This window comes from Mus caroli, unplaced genomic scaffold (assembly GCF_978045245.1).
Source record: "Mus caroli unplaced genomic scaffold, Mus_caroli_1 scaffold_18, whole genome shotgun sequence".
Taxonomy (NCBI): domain Eukaryota; kingdom Metazoa; phylum Chordata; class Mammalia; order Rodentia; family Muridae; genus Mus; species Mus caroli.
Window position 1 is genome coordinate 37,484,705 of NW_028227273.1, and position 22,249 is coordinate 37,506,953.

Sequence of the window (22,249 nt, forward strand, 5' to 3'; positions counted from 1 at the left end):
CACATTTAATCCCAGTGCTTGGGAGGCAGAGGCAAGCAGATTTCTGAGTTTGAGCCCAGCCTGGTCTACAAAGTGAGTTCCAGAGAAACCCTGTCTAGAAAAAGAAGAAGAAGAAGAAGAAGAAGAAGAAGAAGAAGAAGAAGAAGAAGAAGAAGAAGAAGAAGAAGAAGAAGAAGAAGAAGAAAGAAAGAAAGAAAGAAAGAAAGAAAGAAAGAAAGAAAGAAAGAAAGAAAGAAAGAAAGAAAGAAAGAAAGAAAGAAAGAAAGAGAAAAAGAAAAAGAAAAAGAAAAAGAAAAAGAAAAAGAAAAAGAAAAAGAAAAAAAAAGAAAAAGGAAATCAATAGTAGGAAGAGGGAGGCTTTCTTTAAGATGTACCAGAGACCTGAGACAGGGGGAGGCCCTAGGAAGTCTATGGGGATAACTCTAGCTGAGACTACTAAGCATTGGGGGATATGGAGTCTGAAGAAGCAACATCCTGTAGTCAAGAGGACTCCCAGTGGAGAGATAAGTACAGCAACCCACCCACAAAACCTTCAACCCATGATGTGCCCTGCCTACAAGATGTGAAGGGACAAAGATACATTGGAGACAGAGAAAGTGACCAACCAATGACTGGCTCAAATTGAGATCCATCCCATTGGCAAGAACCAATCCCTAACTCTCGTAATGATACTCTGCTATACTTACACACAGGAGCCTAGCATAAACTGCCCTTTGAGGTGCTCCACCAAGCAGCAAATGGAAACAATTGCAGAGATCCACATCCAAACATTAAATGGAACTCTGGGAGTCTTATGGAAGAGTTAGGTGGAAGATTGAGGGACCTGAAAGGGACAGGTACTCTACAGGAAGAACCAACAGAGTCAACTAACCTGGACTCTTGGGGGCTCCCAGAGACTGAATCACCAACCAAAGATGGCTTGGTCCTACACACACACACACACACACACACACACACACACACACACACACACATAGCAGTTGTATAGCTTAGTCTTCCTGTAGATCCCCTAAAATTTTTAGCAGGGACTGTTCCTGCCTCTGTTGCCTACCACTGAATCCCCTTCCCCTAGCTGGACTGCCTTGTTAGGCTTCAGTAGGAGAGAATGTACCAAATCCTGAAGTGTGACTTGATGTGCCAGGTTGGGGTGATACACAAGTTGGGCCTCTGCCTCCTCAGAGAAGAAGATGGTGGAATAGAGGGAGGAGCTGTGTAAGAGAATGACTGGGAGGATAGAGGAACTGATATTGGGATATAAATTAAATAAATAAATAAATAAATAAATAAATAAATAAATAAATAAATAAGAAAAAAATGAAAAATTGCAAGGACCAGGTGTTGCAAACCTTCACAAATGGAGCCATTCAAGACAAAGCCTGGTTGGCAGGTACAGCTGTAGCTTCCCACAGAGTTAGAGCAGTTGGAATACTTAGGGCAGATCCCAGTTGTCAGGCACTCATCAACATCTGCAGGGCAACAAAAGAGAGTGAGTGAACTATGTGCTGTGTGCTGACCACCAAAGACCCCTGGCAGAGAGCCTGAGGATATTACCTGCGCAGAGAAAATGATCCGAACTTCCCAGAATCCAGTCTTTCCCAGTGGAAGAAGAGAAGCCACTAAGACAGCTGCACCTGGCTCTCCCCAGGATATTGGTGCAGACTGAGTTAGGACCACAAGGTGAGTCACTTTGAAGACATTCGTTAACATCTGAGCAAAGAAAGGGGCTGGAGTGACAAACTGCCCTTGTTCTGAAACTAATATGAGCCTCCTTCTGTGAGCTCATTATCTGGTGAATTTGGTGGGGTTTAGGGCCTCTCTGTTTAAATCTAAGCAGTCTTATAATTATGGTTCCAAGTTCATAAAAGTGGGTTGCTAAGTCAAACACCACTGACATCCTATCAAACACAAGCAGGTTTTGATAGAATATGAACACTTGTGTAGTGATTTCTTCTGAACTGCAGCATTCCCTTCTGAGGGAGGAAGTGACTCCTAAGAATAAGGAACTCAAAACACCTTAAACATCAGATTCACAAGGTTCCTTCCCTTGGACATATGATTAATACACAATTAAGCTGCCTGAGTGTGATGTAGAGATAATTTCTTCAGTAGTGAGAGTAGATGTTTATTCATGTCTCCCCAGGAAGCCATACAACATAAACTCACCTTGACATTCCACTCCTGGGCCTTGAAAGTTGGTTTGCCCATTGCTGGACAGGAAGCCTCGTTTACAGGTGCAATAATAACTGTCTGTGGTGTCAGTGCAGGTGGCATAAGCTGGGCAAGTGGTAGTATCTTGACACTCATTCACACCTAGTTAGAATGCAGAGAGCATATGGATGTGTGTAAAATACTGGAATAGTGCTTTCAAGGAGTCACAAAAAGGAATGGAGGAGTCACACCCTAGAGTCTCCTGCCTATGAAGAAGATCTTATACATGTCTTGGCCATGTGAGAAACAAAGGTAAATAGATGGAGTAACTGGTTTTTAGAAGAACAGCCTAGAGACAAGCATTCTTGCCCCTGGACTGAGTCCTCCAAAGTAAGTGTCTTAACCACAAACCAAAGAACATACATGGACTGGACCTAGTCCTGCTGCATCTATGTTGCAGATGTGCACCATGGTCTTCATGTGAGTTGTAAACTGGAGTAGGGGGTTATCTCAAAAGTTGTTGTCTATGCATGCTATATGTTCTTCTAGCTGGGCTAATTTGTCTGGCCTCAGTGGAAGAGGATGCCTCTAGCCTCACAGAGACTTTATGTGCTATAGTTGGGGAAACCCAAGGGATTCCCTTAAGCTCAGAGGAGAAGGAAAAGGGGATGGGAATGGGAATGGGAATGGGGGAAGAATTGTGGGAGGAGGTGACCAGGAGGGGGGCAGATGTAAAGTCAAATAAATAAATAAATAAATAAATAAATAAATAAATAAATCTATTAAGAACTGAACAACAGAAACTCCACAGCCAGTCCCAGAGCACCCAGAGAAAAGCCCATTCCCAGGCACTCTCACATGCCCTGGATCATAGGAGCAGAAGTGAGAAGGACACAACATCTGCCCCAATACCAGGAGTAACTGGGACCAGCTGGACCCAGGCACGAAAGAACTCCACATGACCAGTGGAATGGGTTCCTTCTGGTATGAGCTGGTGCCATGAGCAGACCTTGGGCACAAACTCCACAGTCAGTTGCACAAGACCCAGAGGAAGCTCCACTCCCAGGCACTCTAACACACCCAAAGAATCAGAGGTGCCCTGAGCAGACCTTGGGCACTAAATCTGCAGCCAGTCCTACAACACCCAGAAGAAGCTCAACTCTCAGGTGCTCTAACATGCCCAGGACCACAGGATCACAGGAGCTTGGTCACACCAGGACCTCTGGGTCCCAGAAGCAACTTGACTCCCAGGAGCTCTGACACACCAAGGATCTCAGGATCACAGCATCCCAGAATCACAGGGTCACAGAGATAGCTGAACACTGAGGAGTTCTGATACAACCCAAAACACAGGAAGGACAGGCTCCAGTCAGACATAGCGAGGAGAGGTAGCACTAGTGATAATCAGATGGCATGAAGCAAGCATAAGAAAATAAACAACAGAAACCAAGGTTACTTGGCATAATCAGAACCCAATTCTCCCACCATAGCAAGTTCTAGATACACCATCAACCAGAAAAGCGAGATTCGGATCTAAAATTGCTTCTCATGATAATGATAGAGAACTTTAAGAAGGACATAAATAACTCCCTTTTAAAAATACAGGAGAACAGAAGTAAGACAGCTAGAAGCCCTTAAAGAGGAACCATAAAAACCCCTTACAGAATTACAGGGGAACACAATCAAACAGGTGAAGGGAATGAACAAAACCATTCAAGATCTAAAAATGGAAATAAAAACAATAAATCACAAAGGGAGACAACCCTGGACATAGAAAACCTAGGAATGAGATCAGGAGTCATAGATGCAAGTATCACCAACAGAATACAAGAGATAGAAGAGAGAATCTCAGGTGCACAAGATATCATAGAAAACATTGACACAACAGGCAAAGAAATGCAAAAGGCAAAAAGATCCTAACCCAAAACATCCAGAAAATCTAGGACACAATGAGAAGACTAAACCTAAGAATAATAGGTATAGAAGAGAGCAAAGATTCCCAATTTAAAGGGCCAGTAAATATCTTCAACAAAATTATAGAAGAAAACTTCCCTCACCTAAAGAAATAGATACCCATGAACATACAAGAAGCCTTCAGAATTCCAAATAGATTGAACCAGAAAAGAAATTCCTCCTGTCACATAATAGTCAAAACACCGAATTCACTAAGCAAAGAAAGAATATTAGATGCAGTAAGGGAAAAGGTCAAGTAACATATAAAGGCAGACCTATCAGAATTACACCATACTTCTCACCAGAGACTATGAAAGCTAGAAGATCCTGGGCAGATCTCATACAGATCCTAAGAGAACACAAATGCCAGCCCAGGCTCCTATACCCATCAAAATTCTCAATTACCATAGATGGAGAAACCAAGATATTCCATGACAAAAACTAATTTACACAGTATCTTTCAATAAATCCAACCCTACAAAAAATAATAGATGGAAAATGCCAACACTAGGAGGGAAACTACACCCTAGAAAAAGCAAGAAAGTAATCTTTCAACAAACCCAAGATAGCCACACAAACATAATTCAACATCTAACAAAAAGGGGGGGGGGAACAACAATCACTTTTCCTTAATATCTCTTAACATCAATGGATTTATACATAAAGAGGACCCAGCATTTTGCTGCATACAGGAAATGCACCTCCGTGACAAAGACAGACACTACATCAGAATAAAAAGTTGGAAAATAATTTTCCAAGCAAATGGTCCCAAAACAAGCTGGAGTAGCCATTCTAATATCAAATATCATCAACTTTCAAACAAAAGTTATCAAAAAGATAAGAAAGAACACTTCATAAACATCAAAGGAAAAATCTACCAAGATGAACTCTCATTTCTGAACATCTATGCTCCAAATGCAAGGGCACCCACGTTAATAAAATAAACTTTACTGAAGCTCAAAGCACACATCGCACCCCACACAATAATAGTGGGAGACTTCAACACCCCCACTCTCAGCAATGGACAGATCATGGAAACAGAAACTAAACAGGGACACAGTGAAACTAACAGAAGTTATGAAGCCATATAATTGGTCATAAATCAGGCCTCAGTAGATACAAGAAGATTGAAATAATCCCATGCATCCTATCAGATCACCACGGACTAAGGCTGGTCTTAAATACCAACAAAAACAATGAAAAGCACACATACACACAGAGGCTGGACAACACTTTACTCAATGATAACTTGGTCAAGGAAGAAATAAAAAAAGAAATTAAAGGCTTGTCAGAATTTAATGAAAATGAAGGTACAACGTGCCCAAACTTATGGGACACAATGAAAGCAGTGCTAAGAGGAAAACTCATAGCTCTGAGTGCCTCCAAAAAGAAAATGGAGGGCTGGTGAGATGGCTCAGTGGGTAAGAGCACCCAACTGCTCTTCCAAAGGTCCGGAGTTCAAATCAAAGCAACCACATGGTGGCTCACAACCATCCGTAACAAGATCTGACTCCCTCATCTGGAGTGTCTGAAGACAACTACAGTGTACTTACATATAATAAATAAATAAATCTTTTAAAAAAATTTTTAAAAAAAAGAAAAAAAAAGAAAATGGAGATAGAGCATACACTAGCAGCTTAAAAGTACACCTGAAAGCTCTGGAACAAAAATAAGCAAATACACACAAGAGGAGGAGGCAGCAGGAAATAATCAAATTCAGGGTTGAAACAACCAAGTAGAAACAAAAAGAACTATACAAAGAATCAATAAAACCAGGAGTTGGTTCTTTGAGAAATTCAACAAGATAGATAAATCCTTAGCCAGACTAATCAGAAGGCACAGAGACAGTATCCAAATTAATAAAATCAGAAATGAAAAGGTAGATATAACAACAAATTACATCTTAAAATAATTATTCTGTTTGTTGAATATTAACAGTTGAAAATATTAAAATCATGTTCTATAAACATCATGGAAATATTATTGATAGTTTTTCTCACTGTGCTTGAAATTAGCATTTTCTTAATGTTTAACTTCAAAGAGTTTTTGCTATTTTGAAATGTTTAAAATATATTTACTGATAAAATAATGTCTCTCGTAGAAAGACTGATAATCTTTTTGTTAGGCAATGTATAAATAAATAAATAAATAAATAAATAAATAAATAAATGGGACAAATCAGCCCTCCAGTCCACAACTGTACCCAGAGGAGAATCAGCTCCTCCAGCCCCCCTCAACAACATGCAGAGAAAGCTTGACTCCTAGGAGATCTGTCAAAACCAGGCTCACAGGGACATACCCCCATCACAATACCTAGCCTAAATGAGACCTCCATGGGGTCCAGCAGAGGCAGGACCTATCCACCCTGCAAAAGACACATTTTGCTTCTGGCCTGCAATTCTGCCTTGGCAGAGGCAGGGTTCCAGACCCACTCCCATACCCAGAGACATCTTGACTTGAGGAATTCCATCACAACCAGGCTCACAGGAGGTACAGGGTCCTGTCAGTAACAGCAAGGCCAGTTAACACTGGAGATAACCAGATGGTGAGAGGCAAGCTCAAGAACATAACCAACAGAAACTATGACACTTGGCACCACCAGAACCCAGTTCTCCATCAGAGCAAACCCTGGATACCCTAACACACCTGAAAAGCAAGATTCTGACCTAAAACCCCATCTCTTGACAATGATAGAACACCTTAAGGAGGACATAATAACTGCTTTGAAGAAATAAAGAAGAATGCTGGTAAACAGATAGAAGCCCTGAAAGAGGAAACACATAAATTCCTTAAAGAAAAACAGAAAACGACCCGCCAGCTACCCACGACACCCGCCACGGGATCTTAAGACTTCTGGTGAGTGGAACACAGTGTCTGCTCCAATCCAATCACGCTGGACATGAGACTGCATTAGTTAGGGAAGCAGAAAACCCGGCCTGAGTATGGGCACAAGCCCCTTCCAGTCCGACCAGCACCAGGGTAGCTAGGGCACAGAGTCAGCTGACACCCGCCAGCTACTCACAACACCAGCCATGGGATCTTAAGACTTCAGGTGATCCGGCCACCCTCCCAGCCAGAGGACAGGTCTCTGCCTGGCCGGGAGCCCTTTGCCTCAGGATCAGCGGAAGCCATCTTGGTTCCAGGACTCTGCTGAACTTAGTCTGCACAGGTGAGAGTGTGCACAACAGAAGCTGACAGCTTCTGGGATAGGCAGGAGCCACAGAGCCTCTGAGGCAGCAGCCTTTTCGTGCTCCAGACATCCAGCCACCCTCCCAGCCAGAGGACAGGTGTCCGCCCGGCCTGGGAGCTCTTTGCCTCAGGAGCGGCGGAAGCCATCTTAGTTCCAGGACTCCGCCAAACTTAGGAACTTAGTCTGCACAGGTGAGAGTGTGCACCACAGAAGCTGACAGCTTCTGGGATGGGCGGGAGTCACAGAGCCTCTGGGGCAGCACCCTTTTCAGGCTCAAGACATCCGGCCACCCTCCAGGCCAGAGGACAGGTGTCTGCCCGGCCCAGAAGCCCTTTGCCTCAGGATCGGCGGAGGCCATCTTGGTTCCGAGACTCCGCTGAACTTAGTCTGCACACGTGAGAGTGTGCACCACAGAAGCTGATAGCTTCTGGGACAGGCGGAAGCCACAGAGCTACTGAGGCAGCACCCTTTTCGGGCCCCAGACATCTGGCCACCTTCCTGGCCAGAGGACAGGTGTACACCTGGCCTGGGAGGCTTTTGCCTCTAGATTGGCGGTAGCCATCCTGGTTCTGGGACTCCACCAAACATAGTCTGCACAGGTGAGAGTGTGCACCACACAAGCTGAAGCTTCTGTGACCTGACAAAGCAACACAGCTTCTGGGATAGGTCCTGTTTTGGGCCTTCAGCTTCAGCCAGGAGGAGGTCCAAACACCAGATATCTGTGCACCTTCCCTGTAAGAGGAGAGCTTGCCTGCAGAGAGTGCTCTGACCACTGAAACTCAGAGGAGAGAGCCTGTCTCCAAGGTCTGCTGATAGAGGCTAACAGAATCACCAGAAGAACAATCTCTAAACAAAGACAACTATAACAACTAACTCCAGAGATTACCAGATGCCAAAAGGTAAACTTAATAATCTTACTAACAGAAACCAAGACCACTCACCATCATCAGGCCCAGCACTCCCACTTCGCCCAGTCCAGGGCACCCCAACACACTGGAAAAGCTAGACCTGGATCTAAAAGCATATCTCATGATGATGGTAGAGGACATCAAGAAGGGCTTTAATAACACACTTAAAGAAATACAGGAGAACACTGCTAAACAGGTAGAAGACATTAAAGAGGAAGCACAAAAATCCCTTAAAGAATTGCAGGAAAACCAGACCAACCAGGTGATGGAATTGAATAAAACCATCCAAGACCTAAAAAAAGGAAGTAGACACAATAAAGAAAACCCAAATTGAGGCAACACTGGAGATAGAAACCCTAGGAAAGAAATCTGGAACCATAGATGCGAGCATCAGCAACAGAATGCAAGAGATGAAAGAGAGAATCTCAGGTGCAGAAGACTCCATAGAGAACATCGGCACAACAATCAAAGAAAATACAAAATCCAAAAAGATCCTAACTCAAAACATCCAGGAAATACAGGACACAATGAGAAGACCAAACCTACGGATAATAGGAGTAGATGAGAATGAAGATTTTCAACTCAAAGGACCGGCAAATATCTTCAACAAAATTATAGAAGAAAACTTCCCAAACCTAAAGAAAGAGATGCCCATGAATATACAAGAAGCCTACAGAACTCCAAATAGACTGGACCAGAAAAGAAATTCCTCCTGACACATAATAATCAGAACAACAAATGCACTAAATAAAGATAGAATATTAAAAGCAGTAAGGGAAAACGGTCAAGTAACATATAAAGGCAAGCCTATCAGAATTACACCAGATTTTTCACCAGAGACTATGAAAGCCAGAAGAGCCTGGACAGATGTTATACAGAAACTAAGAGAACACAAATTCCAGCACAGGCATCTATACCCAGCCAAACTCTCAGTTACCATAGATGGAGAAACCAAAGTATTCCACGACAAAACCAAATTCACACATTATCTTTCCACAAACCTACCCCTTCAAAGGATAATAACAGAAAAAAAAAAAAAAACAATACAAGGACGGAAACCACGTCCTAGAAAAAGGAAGAAGGTAATCCCTCAACAAACCTAAAAGAAGACTGCCACAAGAACAGAATGGCAACTCTAACAACAAAAATAAAAGGAAGCAACAATTACTTTTCCTTAATATCTCTTAATATCAATGGACTCAACTCCCCAATAAAAAGACATAGACTAACAGACTGGCTACACAAACAAGACCCAACATTTTGCTGCTTAAAGGAAACTCATCTCAGCGAAAAAGATCGACACTCCCTCAGAATGAAAGGCTGTAAAACAATTTTCCAAGCAAATGGTAGGAAGAAACAAGCTGGAGTAGCCATCCTAATATCTAATAAAATCAACTTCCAACCCAAAGTCATCAAAAAAGACAAGGAAGGGCACTTCATACTCATCAAAGGTAAAATCCTCCAAGAGGAACTATCAATTCTGAATATCTATGCTCCAAATAAAAGGGCAGCCACATTCATTAAAGATACTTTAGTAAAGCTCAAACCACACATTGCACCTCACACAATAATAGTGGGAGACTTCAACACACCACTTTCACCAATGGACAGATCATGAAATCAGAAACTAAACAAGGACATAGTGAAACTAACAGAGGTTATAAAACAAAAGGTTCTGACAGATATCCACAGAACATTTTATCCTAAAACAAAAGGATATACCTTCTTCTCAGCACCTCACGGTACCTTCTCCAAAATTGACCACATAATTGGTCACAAAACAAGCCTCAACATATACAAAAATATTGAAATTGTCCCATGCATCCTATCAGATCACCATGGACTAAGGCTGATCTTCAATAACAAAATAAATAATGGAAAGCCAACACACAAGTGGAAACTAAACAACACTCTTCTCAATGATAACGTGGTCAAAGAAGGAATAAAGAAAGAAATTAAGGACTTTTTGGAGTTTAAAGAAAATGAAGCCACAACATACCCAAACTTATGGAACACAATGAAAGCATTTCTAAGAGGAAAACTCATAGCTCTGAGTGCCTCCAAAAAGAAACTAGAGAGAGCACACATTAGCAGCTTGACAACACACCTAAAAGCTCTAGAACAAAAGGAAGCAAATTCACCCAAGAGGAGTAGACAGCAGGAAATAATCAAACTCAGGGGTGAAATCAACCAAGTTGAAACAAGAAGAACTATTCAATGAATCAACCAATCGAGGATCTGGTTCTTTGAGAAAATCAACAAGACAGATAAATCCTTAGCCAGACTCACTAGAGGGCACAGAGAAAGTATTCTAATTAACAAAATCAGAAATGAAAAGGGAGACATAACAACAGATCCTGAAGAAATCCAAAACACCATCAGATCCTTCTACAAAAAGCTATACTCAACAAAACTGGAGAACCTGGATGAAATGGAGAAGTTTCTAGACAGATACCAGGTACCAAAGTTAAATCAAGATCAGGTTAATGATCTAAACAGTCCCATATCCCCTAAAGAAATAGAAGCAGTCATTAATAGTCTCCCAACCAAAAAAAGCCCAGGACCAGATGGGTTTAGTGCAGAGTTCTATCAGACCTTCAAAGAAGATCTAATCCCAGTTCTTCACAAACTATTCCACAAAATAAAAACAGAAGGTACTCTACCCAACTCATTCTATGAAGCCACAATTACTCTGATACCTAAACCACAAAAAGACCCAACAAAGATAGAGAACTTCAGACCAATTTCCCTTATGAATATTGATGCAAAAATCCTCAATAAAGTTCTCGCTAACCGAATCCAAGAACACATCAAAACAATCATCCATCCTGACCAAGTAGGTTTCATCCCAGGGATGCAAGGATGGTTCAATATACGTAAATCCATCAACATGATCCAGTATATAAACAAACTCAAAGAAAAAAACCACATGATCATCTCGTTAGATGCTGAGAAAGCATTTGACAAAATCCAACACCCATTCAGGATAAAAGTCTTGGAAAGATCAGGAATTCAAGGCCCATACCTAAACATGATAAAAAGCAATCTACAGCAAACCAGTAGCCAACATCAAAGTAAATGGTGAGAAGCTGGAAGAAATCCCACTAAAATCAGGGACTAGACAAGGCTGTCCACTCTCTCCCTACCTATTCAACATTGTACTTGAAGTCCTAGCCAGAGCAATTCGACAACAAAAGGAGATCAAGGGGATACAAATTGGAAAAGAAGAAGTCAAAATATCACTTATTGCAGATGATATGATAGTATATATAAGTGACCCTAAAAATTCCACCAGAGAACTCCTAAGCCTGATAAACAGCTTCAATGAAGTATTTGGATATAAAATTAACTCAAGCAAGTCAACTGCCTTTCTGTACACAAAAGAGAAACAGGCTGAGAAAGAAATTAGGGAAACAACACCCTTCTCAATAGTCACAAACAATATAAAATACCTTGGCGTGACTCTAACTAAGGAAGTGACAGATCTCTATGACAAGAACTTCAAGTCTCTGAAAAAAGAAATTAAAGAAGATCTCAGAAGATGGAGAGATCTCCCATGCTCATGGATTGGCAGGATCAACATTGTAAAAATGGCTATCTTGCCAAAAGCAATCTACAGATTCAATGCAATCCCCATCAAAATTCCAACTCAATTCTTCAAGGAATTAGAAAGGGCAATGTGCAAATTCATCTGGAACAACAAAAAACCTAGGATAGCAAAAACTCTTCTCAAGGATAAAAGAACCTCTGGTGGAATCACCATGCCTGACCTAAAGCTGTACTACAGAGCAATTGTGATAAAAACTGCATGGTACTGGTATAACGACAGACAAGTAGACCAATGGAACAGAATTGAAGACCCTTAGATGAACCCACACATCTATGGTCACTTGATCTTTGACAAGGGAGCTAAAACCATCCAGTGGAAAAAAAGACAGCATTTTCAACAAATGGTGCTGGCACAACTGGCGGTTATCATGTAGAAGAATGTGAATTGATCTATTCCTATCTCCTTGTACTAAGGTCAAATCTAAGTGGATTAAGGAACTCCACATAAAATCAGACACTGAAACTTATACAGGATGAAGTAGGGAAAAGCCTCGAAGATATGGGTACAGGGGGGAAATTCCTGAATAGAACAGCAATGGCTTGTGCTGTAAGATCGAGAATCCATAAATGTGACCTCATGAAGTTGCAAAGATTCTGCAAGGCAAAAGACACCATCAATAAGACAAAAAGACCACCAACAGATTGGGAAAGAATCTTTACCTATCCTAAATCAGATAGGGAACTAATATCCAATATATATAAAGAACTCAAGAAGGTGGACTCCAGAAAATAAAATAACCCCATTAAAAAATGGGGCTCAGAACTGAACAAAGAATTCTCACATGAGGAATACTGAATGGCTGAGAAGCACCTGAAAAAATGTTCAGCATCCTTAATCATCAGGGAAATGCAACTCAAAACAACCTTGAGATTCCACCTCACACCAGTCAGAATGGCTAAGATAAAAAAATTCAGGTGACAGCAGATGCTGGTGAGGATGTGGAGAACGAGGAACACTCCTTCATTGTTGATGGGATTGCAAGCTTGTACAACCACTCTGGAAATCAGTCTGGCAGTTCCTCAGAAAATTGGACATAGTACTACCAGAGGATCCAGCAATACCTCTCCTGGGCATATATCCAGAAGATGTTCCAACCGGTAAGAAGGACACATGCTCCACTATGTTCATAGCAGCCTTATTTATAATAGACAGAAGCTGGAAAGAACCCAGATGCCCCTCAACAGAGGAATGGATACAAAAAATGTGGTACATTTACACAATGGAGTACTACTCAGCTATTAAAAAAATGAATTTATGAAATTCCTAGGCAAATGGTTGGACCTGGAGGGCATCATTCTGAGTGAGGTAACATAATCACAAAAGAACTCACATGATATGTTCTCACTGATAAGTGGATATTAGCCCAGAAACTTAGAATACCCAAGATATAAGATACAATTTGCAAAACACATGAAACTCAAGAAGAACAAAGACCACTTTGCCCCTTCTTAGAATTGAGAACAAAACACCCATGGAAGGAGTTACAGAGACAAAGTTTGGAGCTGAGACAAAAGGATGGACCATCTAGAGACTGCCATATCCAGGGATCCATCCCATAATCAGCCTCCAAACGCTGACACCATTGCATACACAAGCAAGATTTTGCTGAAAGGACCCAGATATAGCTGTCTCTTGTGAGACTATGCCGGGGCCAAACAAACACAGAAGTGGATGCTCACTGTCAGCTATTGGATGGATCACAGGGCTCCCAATGGAGGAGCTAGAGAAAGTACCCAAGGAGGTAAAGGGAACTGCAACCCTATAAGTGGAACAACAATATGAACTAACCAGTACCCCGGAGCTCTTGTCTCTAGCTGCATATGTATCAAAAGATGGCCTAGTCGGCCATCACTGGAAAGAGAGGCCCATTGGTCATGCACACTTTATATGCCCCAGTACAGGGGAACGCCAGGGCCAAAAAGTGCGAGTGGGTGGGTAGGGGAGTGGGGGGGAGGGTATGGGGGACTTTTGGGATAGCATTGGAAATGTAATTGAGGAAAATACCTAATAAAAATATTAGAAAAGAAAAAAGAAACACTATATTATGCATATTTTCCTAGTAAGCTATAAAAAAAAACAGTTACAATAAAAATGAAATAATCTCATGCACTGCATCAGATCACTACAGACTAAGGCTACTCTTCAATAACAACAAAAACAACAGAAATCCCACATACTGATGGAAACTGAATAACTAATGAAATTTGGTCAGGAAAGAAATTAAGGATGTTCTAGAATTAAATGAAAATGAATGCACAGCATACTCAAACTGATGGGACACAATGAAAGCAGTACTAAGAGGAAAATTCATAGCACTAAGTGCCTTCATAAAGAATTTGGAAAGAAACATACTAGCAACTTAACACATCTGAAAGCTCTAGAACAAAGAGGAGCAAACACACACAAGAGGAATAGATAGCAGGAAATAAACTCAGAGCTGGAGTCAACCAATTAGAAGCAAGGAGAACAATACAAAGAATCAACAAAACTAAGAGCTGGTACTTTAAGAAAATCAACAAGATAGATAAACCCTTATCCAAACTAACTAAAGGGCACAGAGACAGTATCCAAATTAACAAAATCAGAAATAAAAGAGTTATAACAACAGAAACCGAGGAAATTCAAAAGGTCATCAGAACCTACTACAAAAGACTATACTCAACAAAACTGGAAAATCTAGATGAAATGGATGATTTTATAGACAGATACCACATATCAAAGTTAAATCAGAATCAGATAAGCTATCTAAACAGTCCCATAACTTTCAAGGTGTCTTAGTCAGGGTTTCTGTTCCTGCACAAACATCATGACCAAGAAGCAAGTTGGGGAGGAAAGGGTTTATTTGGCTTACACTTCCATACTGCTGTTCATCACCAAAGGAAGTCAGTACTGGAACTCAAGCAGGTCATGGAGCAGGAGCTGATGCAGTGGCCATGGAGGGATGTTCTTTACTGGCTTGCTTCCCCTGGTTTACTCATCCTGCTCTCTTATAGAACCAAGACTACAAGCCTAGAGATGGCACCACCCACAAAGGGACCTCACCCCTCGATCACTTATTGAGAAAATGCCTTGCAGCTGGATCTCATGGAGGCATTTCCCCAACTGAAGCTCCTTTCTCTGTGATAACTCCAGACTGTGTCAAGTTGACACAAAACTAGCCAGTACACAAGGAAATAGAAGAAGTCATTAAAATTCTCCCAACAAAAAAAAAAAAAAAAAAAAAAAAGCCCAGGGCCAGATGGTTTTAGTGCAGAATTCTACCTGACCTTCAAAGAAAACCTAGTACTAGTACTTCTCAAATTATTCCACAAAATCGAAACAGAAGGAACACTACCTAATTCATGTTGTGAAGTCACTGTTATGTTGATATGTAAACCACACAAAGACCAAACAAAGAGAACTTCAAACCAATTTCGCTTATGAATATCAATGCAAAAATACTCAATAAAATTCTTGCAAACCAAATCCAAGAGCACATCAAAACCATCATTCACCATGATCAAGTAAGCTTCATCCTAGGGATGTAGGGACAGTTAATATATGAAAACCCATCAACCTATTCCATGATATAAACAAACTCAAAGAAAAAAAAAATCACATGATTATCTCATTAGATGCTGAAAAGGCCTTAGACAAAAATACAACACCCCTTCATGTACTCACTGATAAGTGGATATTAGCCCAGAAACTTAGAATACCCAAGATACAAGATACAATTTGCAAAACACATCAAACTGAAGAAGAATGAAGACCAAAGTGTGGACACTTTGCCCCTCCTTAGAATTGGGAACAAAACACCCATGGAAGGAGTTACACAGACAAAGTTTGGAACTGAGACAAAAGAATGGACCATCTAGAGACTGCCATACCCGGAGATCCATCCCATAATCAGCCTCCAAACGCTGACACCATTGCATACACTAGCAAGATTTTGCTGAAAGGACCCTGATATAGCTGTCTCTTGTGAGGCTATGCCGGGGCCTGGCAAACACAGAAGTGGATGCTCACAGTCAGCTATTGGATGGATCACAGGACCCCCAATGGAGGAGCTAGAGAAAGTACCCAAGAAGCTAAAGGGGTCTGCAACCCTATAGGTGGAACAACAATATGAACTAACCAGTACCCCCGGAGCTCATGTCTCTAGCTGCATATGTATCAGAAGATGGCCTAGTCGGCCATCACTGGGAAGAGAGGCCCCTTGGTCTTGCAAACTTTATATGCCTCAGTACGGGGGAAAGCCAGTGCCAAGAAGTGGCAGTGTGTGGGTAGGGGAGTAGAGGGGAGGGTCTGGGGGACTTTTGGGATAGCATTGGATAATTGAGGAAAATACATAATAAAAAAATATTTTAAAAAATTAAAATTAAAAAAATTTTTAAAAACAAAAACATAAAAATAAATTAATATGGCTGCATTGAGGCTAGTCCACATTAAAAATAAAAAAAAGAAAGACCAGAAATGTAAAGAATGGCAGGGGTGGGGACATGGGAGAGGTTGAAGGGAGGAAAGAGAAGGGCAAATGATATAATTATATTTTAATATTCAATTATTTTAAATAAAAAATAAAAGAAAAACGGAACATGAAGTTGGGAGGAAAAGTGATGAGGAAAATAAAGGAGCAAATGGAAGAAAGGGAATATAGGTGTTAATTTTAAATAAAATACTTAAAAATAACATTACTTTTAAAAGAGGGCATAGACCTAGGAGGCAGGGGTGGGTGATGGTGGTTCTGGGAGGAGACAGAGGAGAATGAGAGGTGAATACAATCAAAACACACAGCCTCTTTGTACGACAATCTCAAAGAATTAACACAAATGTCATAGATTTAGGTGAGTTGTCTTGATTATGTAAGAAGATGCCTCACAAGAGCCCCTTCACGGGGGAAGGGTTGATTTTCAAGGAAAGCACTCTGACAGAAGCAGAGGTCACACTCTCTCTGCAGTCCTGAACTAGAGAGATAAATGATGTTCTGTAAGCTTTCCCCTATTTCATCCAGTCCAAGACCCACAATTTTGGGAGCTAGCCATCTAGGAGAGATGAGAAAGTAACAGATCATTTTGCATGGTTGTGATGAATAGACTCTAAAACCGCAAGAGAGAACTGATTCTTGTTATGCCTTTCCTATTATTATTAAATAGAATGATGATCCCTGGGCATTAGCCCACCCTGATGGGCAGATTTTCTGCAGATTTACAAAGATGTACTCTCATGTAGTAATGCTATGTAGAGAAATAGATGATTTCTTAATTCCTAATAATGGTTCTATGGAATTCCTTAATTTATATAGGTAATTTTGAGCCCTCTATGTATGGTGTATGGAGGCTGCAACTAGTACTTGGTAAACCTTCATGTGTCACAGGTTAATTGCAGTAAGATTAAAAGGAGGCCTGAAATGGATTTATGATCAAGGAAAACATGCCTTTTAGGCTAGCCATAAAAACATTATTTGATAACTAAAGGTCATAAACTGGGAATGAATAATTTATTGTAGGTTCAAGGATGGAAAATAAAATATTGACTGGATATATCTATACAAAACCTCTAAACTAATGAGACACGAGGCAGATGATTTGCCTCTTGACAAAACCATGCTAACTTAAGACATAAGTTTTGAACTCTTAATAAGTCTATGGAGCTAGTGACAGATAATGAATGTTTAATTAGATAACTAGTCTTAATGGAAACCCATGCAAAATATCTCTGTTGTACTGAAGACCCAGAAATGAACCCAAACACATATATGGTCACTTGATATTTGACAAAGGAGCTAAAGCCATCCAGTGGGGGAAAAAATACAGCATTTTTAACAAATGGTACTGGCACAACTGGCACTCAGCATATAGAAAAATGCAAATCAATCCATTCTTATCTCCTTGTACAAAGCTCAAGTCCAAGTGGATCAAGGTCCTCCACATAAAACCAGATACACTGAAACTAATAGAGAAGAAAGTGGGGAAGAGCCCACACATGGACACAGAGGAAAAATTCCTGAACAGAACACCAATGGCTTATGCTCTGAGAGCAACAATAGACAAATGGGTCCTCATAAAATTGCAAAGCTTCTTTAAGGCAAAGGACACTGTCAATAGGACAAAAAGGCAGCCAACAGATTGGGAAAAGATCTTTACTAATCTTACATCCAATAGAGGGTTAATATCCAATATATACAAAGAACTCAAGAAGTTAGACTCCAGAAAATCAAATAACCCTGTTTAAAAAATGGAGTATAGAGCTAAACAAAGAATTCTCAACTGAGGAATATTGAATGGCTGAGAAGCACCTAAAGAAATGTTCAATGCCCTCAGTCATCAGGGAAATGCAAATCAAAACAACCCTGAGATTCCACCTCACACCAGTCAGAATGGCTAAGATCAAAAACTCAGGTGACCGCAGATGCTGGCAAGGATGTGGAGAAAGAGGAACACTCCTCCATTACTGGTGGAATTGCAAGCTGCCACAACCACTCTAGAAATCAGTTTGACGATTCCTCAGAAAATTGGACATAGTATTACCTGAGGACCCAGCTATACCACACCTTGCATATACCAAGAAGATGCTCCAACATGTAATAAGGATATATGCTCCACTATGTTCATAGTAGCCTTGTTTATAATACCTAGGAGATGGAAAGAATCCAGATGTCCTTCAACAGAGGAATGGATACAGAAATGTGGTACATTTACACAATTGCATACTACTCAGCTATTAAAAATGATGAATTCATGAAATTCTTAGGCAAAAGGGTAGAACTAAAAACAATATCATCCTGAATAAGGTAACCCAATCACAAAAGAACACACCCGGTATGCACTCACTGATAAGTGGATATTAGCCCAAAAGCTCCAAATAACCAAGATACAATTCACAGACCACATGAAGCTCAAGAAGAAGGAAAACCAAAGTGTGGGTGCTTCAGTCCTTCTTAGAAGGAGAACAAAATACTCCAGGAGCAAATATGGAGATAAAGTGTAGAGCAGATACTGAAGAAAAGGCCATCCAGAGACTGCCCCACCTGGGGATTCCTCCCATATACAGACACCAAACCCAGACACTATTGTGGATGCCAAGAAGTGCATTCTGAAAGGAGCCTGATATAGCTGTCTCCTGAAAGGCCCTGCCAGAGCCTGACAAATACAGAAGTGGATGCTCACAGCCAACCACTGGACTGAGCACGGCATTCACATTAGAGAAGTTACCAAAAGGACTGAAGCAGTTGAAGAGGATTCCAACCCCACAGGAAGAACAATATCAACCAACCAGTCCCCCAAGAGCTCCCAGAGACTAAGCCATCAACAAAGGAGTACACATGGCTCCAGCTGCATATGTAGCAGAGGATGGCCTTGCCATGCATCAATGGGAAGAGAGGTCCTTGGTCCTATGAAAGCTCGATTGATGCCCTAGTGTAAGAGAACTGAGGGCAGGGAAGTGGGAGTGGGTGGGGGGAGTGGGTGGAAAAACACCCTAATAGAAGCTGGGGGAAGGAAGATGGGATAGAGGACTTTGATGAAGTGGACCGGGAAAGGGGATAACATTTGAAATGTAAATAAAGAAAATATCCAATTTTAAAAAAAAAAGAAAATATTTTAAAAAATAAAAATAATCTCTGTTGTAACTTCTTATTTCAATTTATGGTTTGAATTTATGTTTGAACTTGTTGTGAACTTTTGAAAAATGATGCTTATAATACCATGTGATCATGTATCCTGAAAAAGCACAAGAACTAGAAACAATGACAATAAGAGAGCAGAGAGACCAGCGAGGCTTCTTATTACCATGAGACAGGATTTTTCTTTTTTCTTTTTTTTTCCAAGACAGGGTTTCTCTGTGTAGCCCCGGCTGTCCCGAAACTCACTCTGTAGACCAGGCTGGCCTCGAACTCAGAAATTCACCTGCCTCTGCCTCCCAAGTGCTAGGATTAAAGGCGTGCACCACCACTGCCCGGCAGAGATGGGACTTTTCTTAACAGCAGGCTTCTTCATACTGACAAGGACAGAGCTTTTTCATACTCAATAAAAAAAAAAAGTAGAAGTTTTCTTTCTCTAAACAATAACGGTCGGAACTTACTTTTCATTCAGAATGGATGTGTTCTTTCTGCACTTGCTCAGTGAAACCTACTCATAGGGGCTTTTGCTCCATCCACCAAATACGTGTGTGTGTGTGTGTGTGTGTGTGTGTGTGTGTGTGTGTGTGTGTGTGTGTGTAAGTATAGGTCTATGTATGTAAGTATGCGTGAATACTTGTGGAGTGGATGAGACAGGTGGTTGGATCCAACAAAATATGTGACTGTATAATTTCATGTGTTTCTGTACATTTTGCCTATGTAAACATTTTTCTTTCTGCAAGCATGACTTTCTTTTCCTGGTTCACTAAACATCATTTGCCACAAGCCTCCCTCTTGCCTTCCCAGTAAGAGGTCAGGCTTCCAGGCCAGAGAGAAAGGAACTTTCCCAATAAATCCTCCACTGAATTCCCCAAGCTCTGTCCTTGTTTATAAAGTATGTAAGAGTTAAGTTTTCCGGTGCTTATGCAAGCATAGAGAATCATAAAGTAAGTAATAAGAGAGATAAAGAGTTAAATTTTCCCCCATGCTTAATGAAGCACAAACGAGTAAGAACGAGTTGTTCCCTACAAGGCTGGAGGTCATCAGTCTTTGGTCTGCATTTCATGCTGCATCCCACTTCAACCCATCCCAGCCAGGGAGGCTCCCAGCACTAACCAACCACAGACAGAGATCCCTATCAATACAAGCCAAAATGAACCTCTTCCTTTTATAAACTGATTGACTCGGATATTTATTATAGTCAAAACTGAATTACACAGACCCAAAGCAAGCTCGGATCTAATAACCAGGTTTTAATTCCAGAATTACAAAACAGAAAAGGACATCCTAATGTCCCTATTACTGTCTCCACAAGAATGAGAGAACAAAGAGAGAGAGAATTTATGTTAAGACTGCAGAATATTGTTGGGCAGCGACTTACTAGAAGAGAGGACTCGCAGCATCCAGTAATAATATGCACATAGGTCTTTAAAGCCCACCCTTGAGGGAACTGAACACCAGAGAGATTACATATCTTGCCTAGGGTTGCACAGTAATTTTAGAGCATGAATGGACTGTCCTGGAGCAGGAACCTGGGAACCTACATCCCATTGCTTCTACCTTTAACTGGGTCCCACAACGTGTAAGGGTCATCTGCTGGGGCAGGAGAGCTCCCCCCCCAAAAAAATATCCACCTTGTTCAAGCCAGTCATTTGTTCTCTTTAAGCGACTCACCATGAAGTCTTTGTCCCAGGGTGGGAAGTGTGGTCATCCCCCATCTGTTCATCCCACTGAAGCCTGTGAAGAGGAGGAACAGGCATAAACTGTTAAAAAGTTGGCTGTGGAGTGCCTGGCAAATACAGAAGTGGATGCTCACAGTCATGTATTGGATGGAACACAGGGCCCCTAATGAAGGAGCTAGAGAAAGCACCCAAAGAGCTAAAGGGGTCTGCAACCCTATAGGAAGAACAACAATATGACCTAACCAGTACCCCCAGAGCTCATGTCTCTAGCTGCATATGTAGCAGAGGATGGCCTAGTTGGCCATCAATGGGAGGAGAGTCCCTTGGTCTTGGGAAGATTTGCCCCAGTACAGGGGAATGTCAGGGCCAGGAAGCAGGAGTGGGTGGGTTGGGGAGCAGGGCTGGGGGAGGGTATAGGGGACTTTGGGGATAGCATTTGAAATGTAAATGAAGAAGATATCTAAGAAAAAAAGAAAGAAAAAAAGTTGGCTATGCTCAAACAAAGCTGGATGGGAACTCCCACTGAGGAAACCATGTCATTTTCCACAATTTTCACAGCACACTCCTGATTTCTTTGCACTTGTTAGGGTTTTTGTTTTTAAGGAGTGCAGTGTCCACACAGACTAAAAGGATCCTCTGGAACTTGGTTTACAGGTGTTTGACAGGCACCATATGGTGCTGGGACCTGAACCCAGGTTCTCTTCAAGAGCAGCCAGTGCCTTCCTGCAGAGACATCTCTCTGAGCCCTACATTTTTGTTGGTGTTGCTACTGGTGGTGGTTTGTATATTCAGGAGTATGCTCTATACGGTGCTCATGCACCTACCTTTATCTGTTGACCCCTCTCTTTCCCAACTAGCCCCGCCTACCCCTATTTTCATGTCTTTTTGTGTGGAGGTCTTGTTTTGTTTCTAGCTTTTATGCTTCCTCTAAAACATTTGTTATTTCTTTGTGTGAGAATATTTAAAAATCCCTTCCTGCAGCACTTTCTTTAACGTTTTAAGACTTTCACACTGGGTAGGAACCTGGAGGCAGGAGCTGATGCAGAGGCCATGGAAGGGGCTGCTCACTGACTTGCCTTCAGGGCTTGCTAAGCCTGCTTCTTATAGAATCCAGGACACCAGCCAGAGATGAAACTACCAACAATGGGCTGGGCTCTCCCC

The 22,249-nt window shown here is 41.4% G+C and overlaps 1 protein-coding gene across 1 annotated transcript in view; it reads right to left on the minus strand.

The window, feature by feature from the left end:
• Positions 1-22,249, minus strand: part of Adgre1 (adhesion G protein-coupled receptor E1) — a 117,600-nt gene that overhangs the window by 92,718 nt on the left and 2,633 nt on the right. Inside the window, exons 2-5 of the mRNA XM_021186488.3 lie at positions 21,081-21,143; positions 2,164-2,310; positions 1,552-1,707; positions 1,347-1,466 (exon numbers count right to left, since the gene is read on the minus strand). Of these exons, the coding sequence (XP_021042147.3) occupies positions 1,347-1,466; positions 1,552-1,707; positions 2,164-2,310; positions 21,081-21,143 (486 nt within the window). The remainder of the gene's footprint in view (positions 1-1,346; positions 1,467-1,551; positions 1,708-2,163; positions 2,311-21,080; positions 21,144-22,249) is intronic.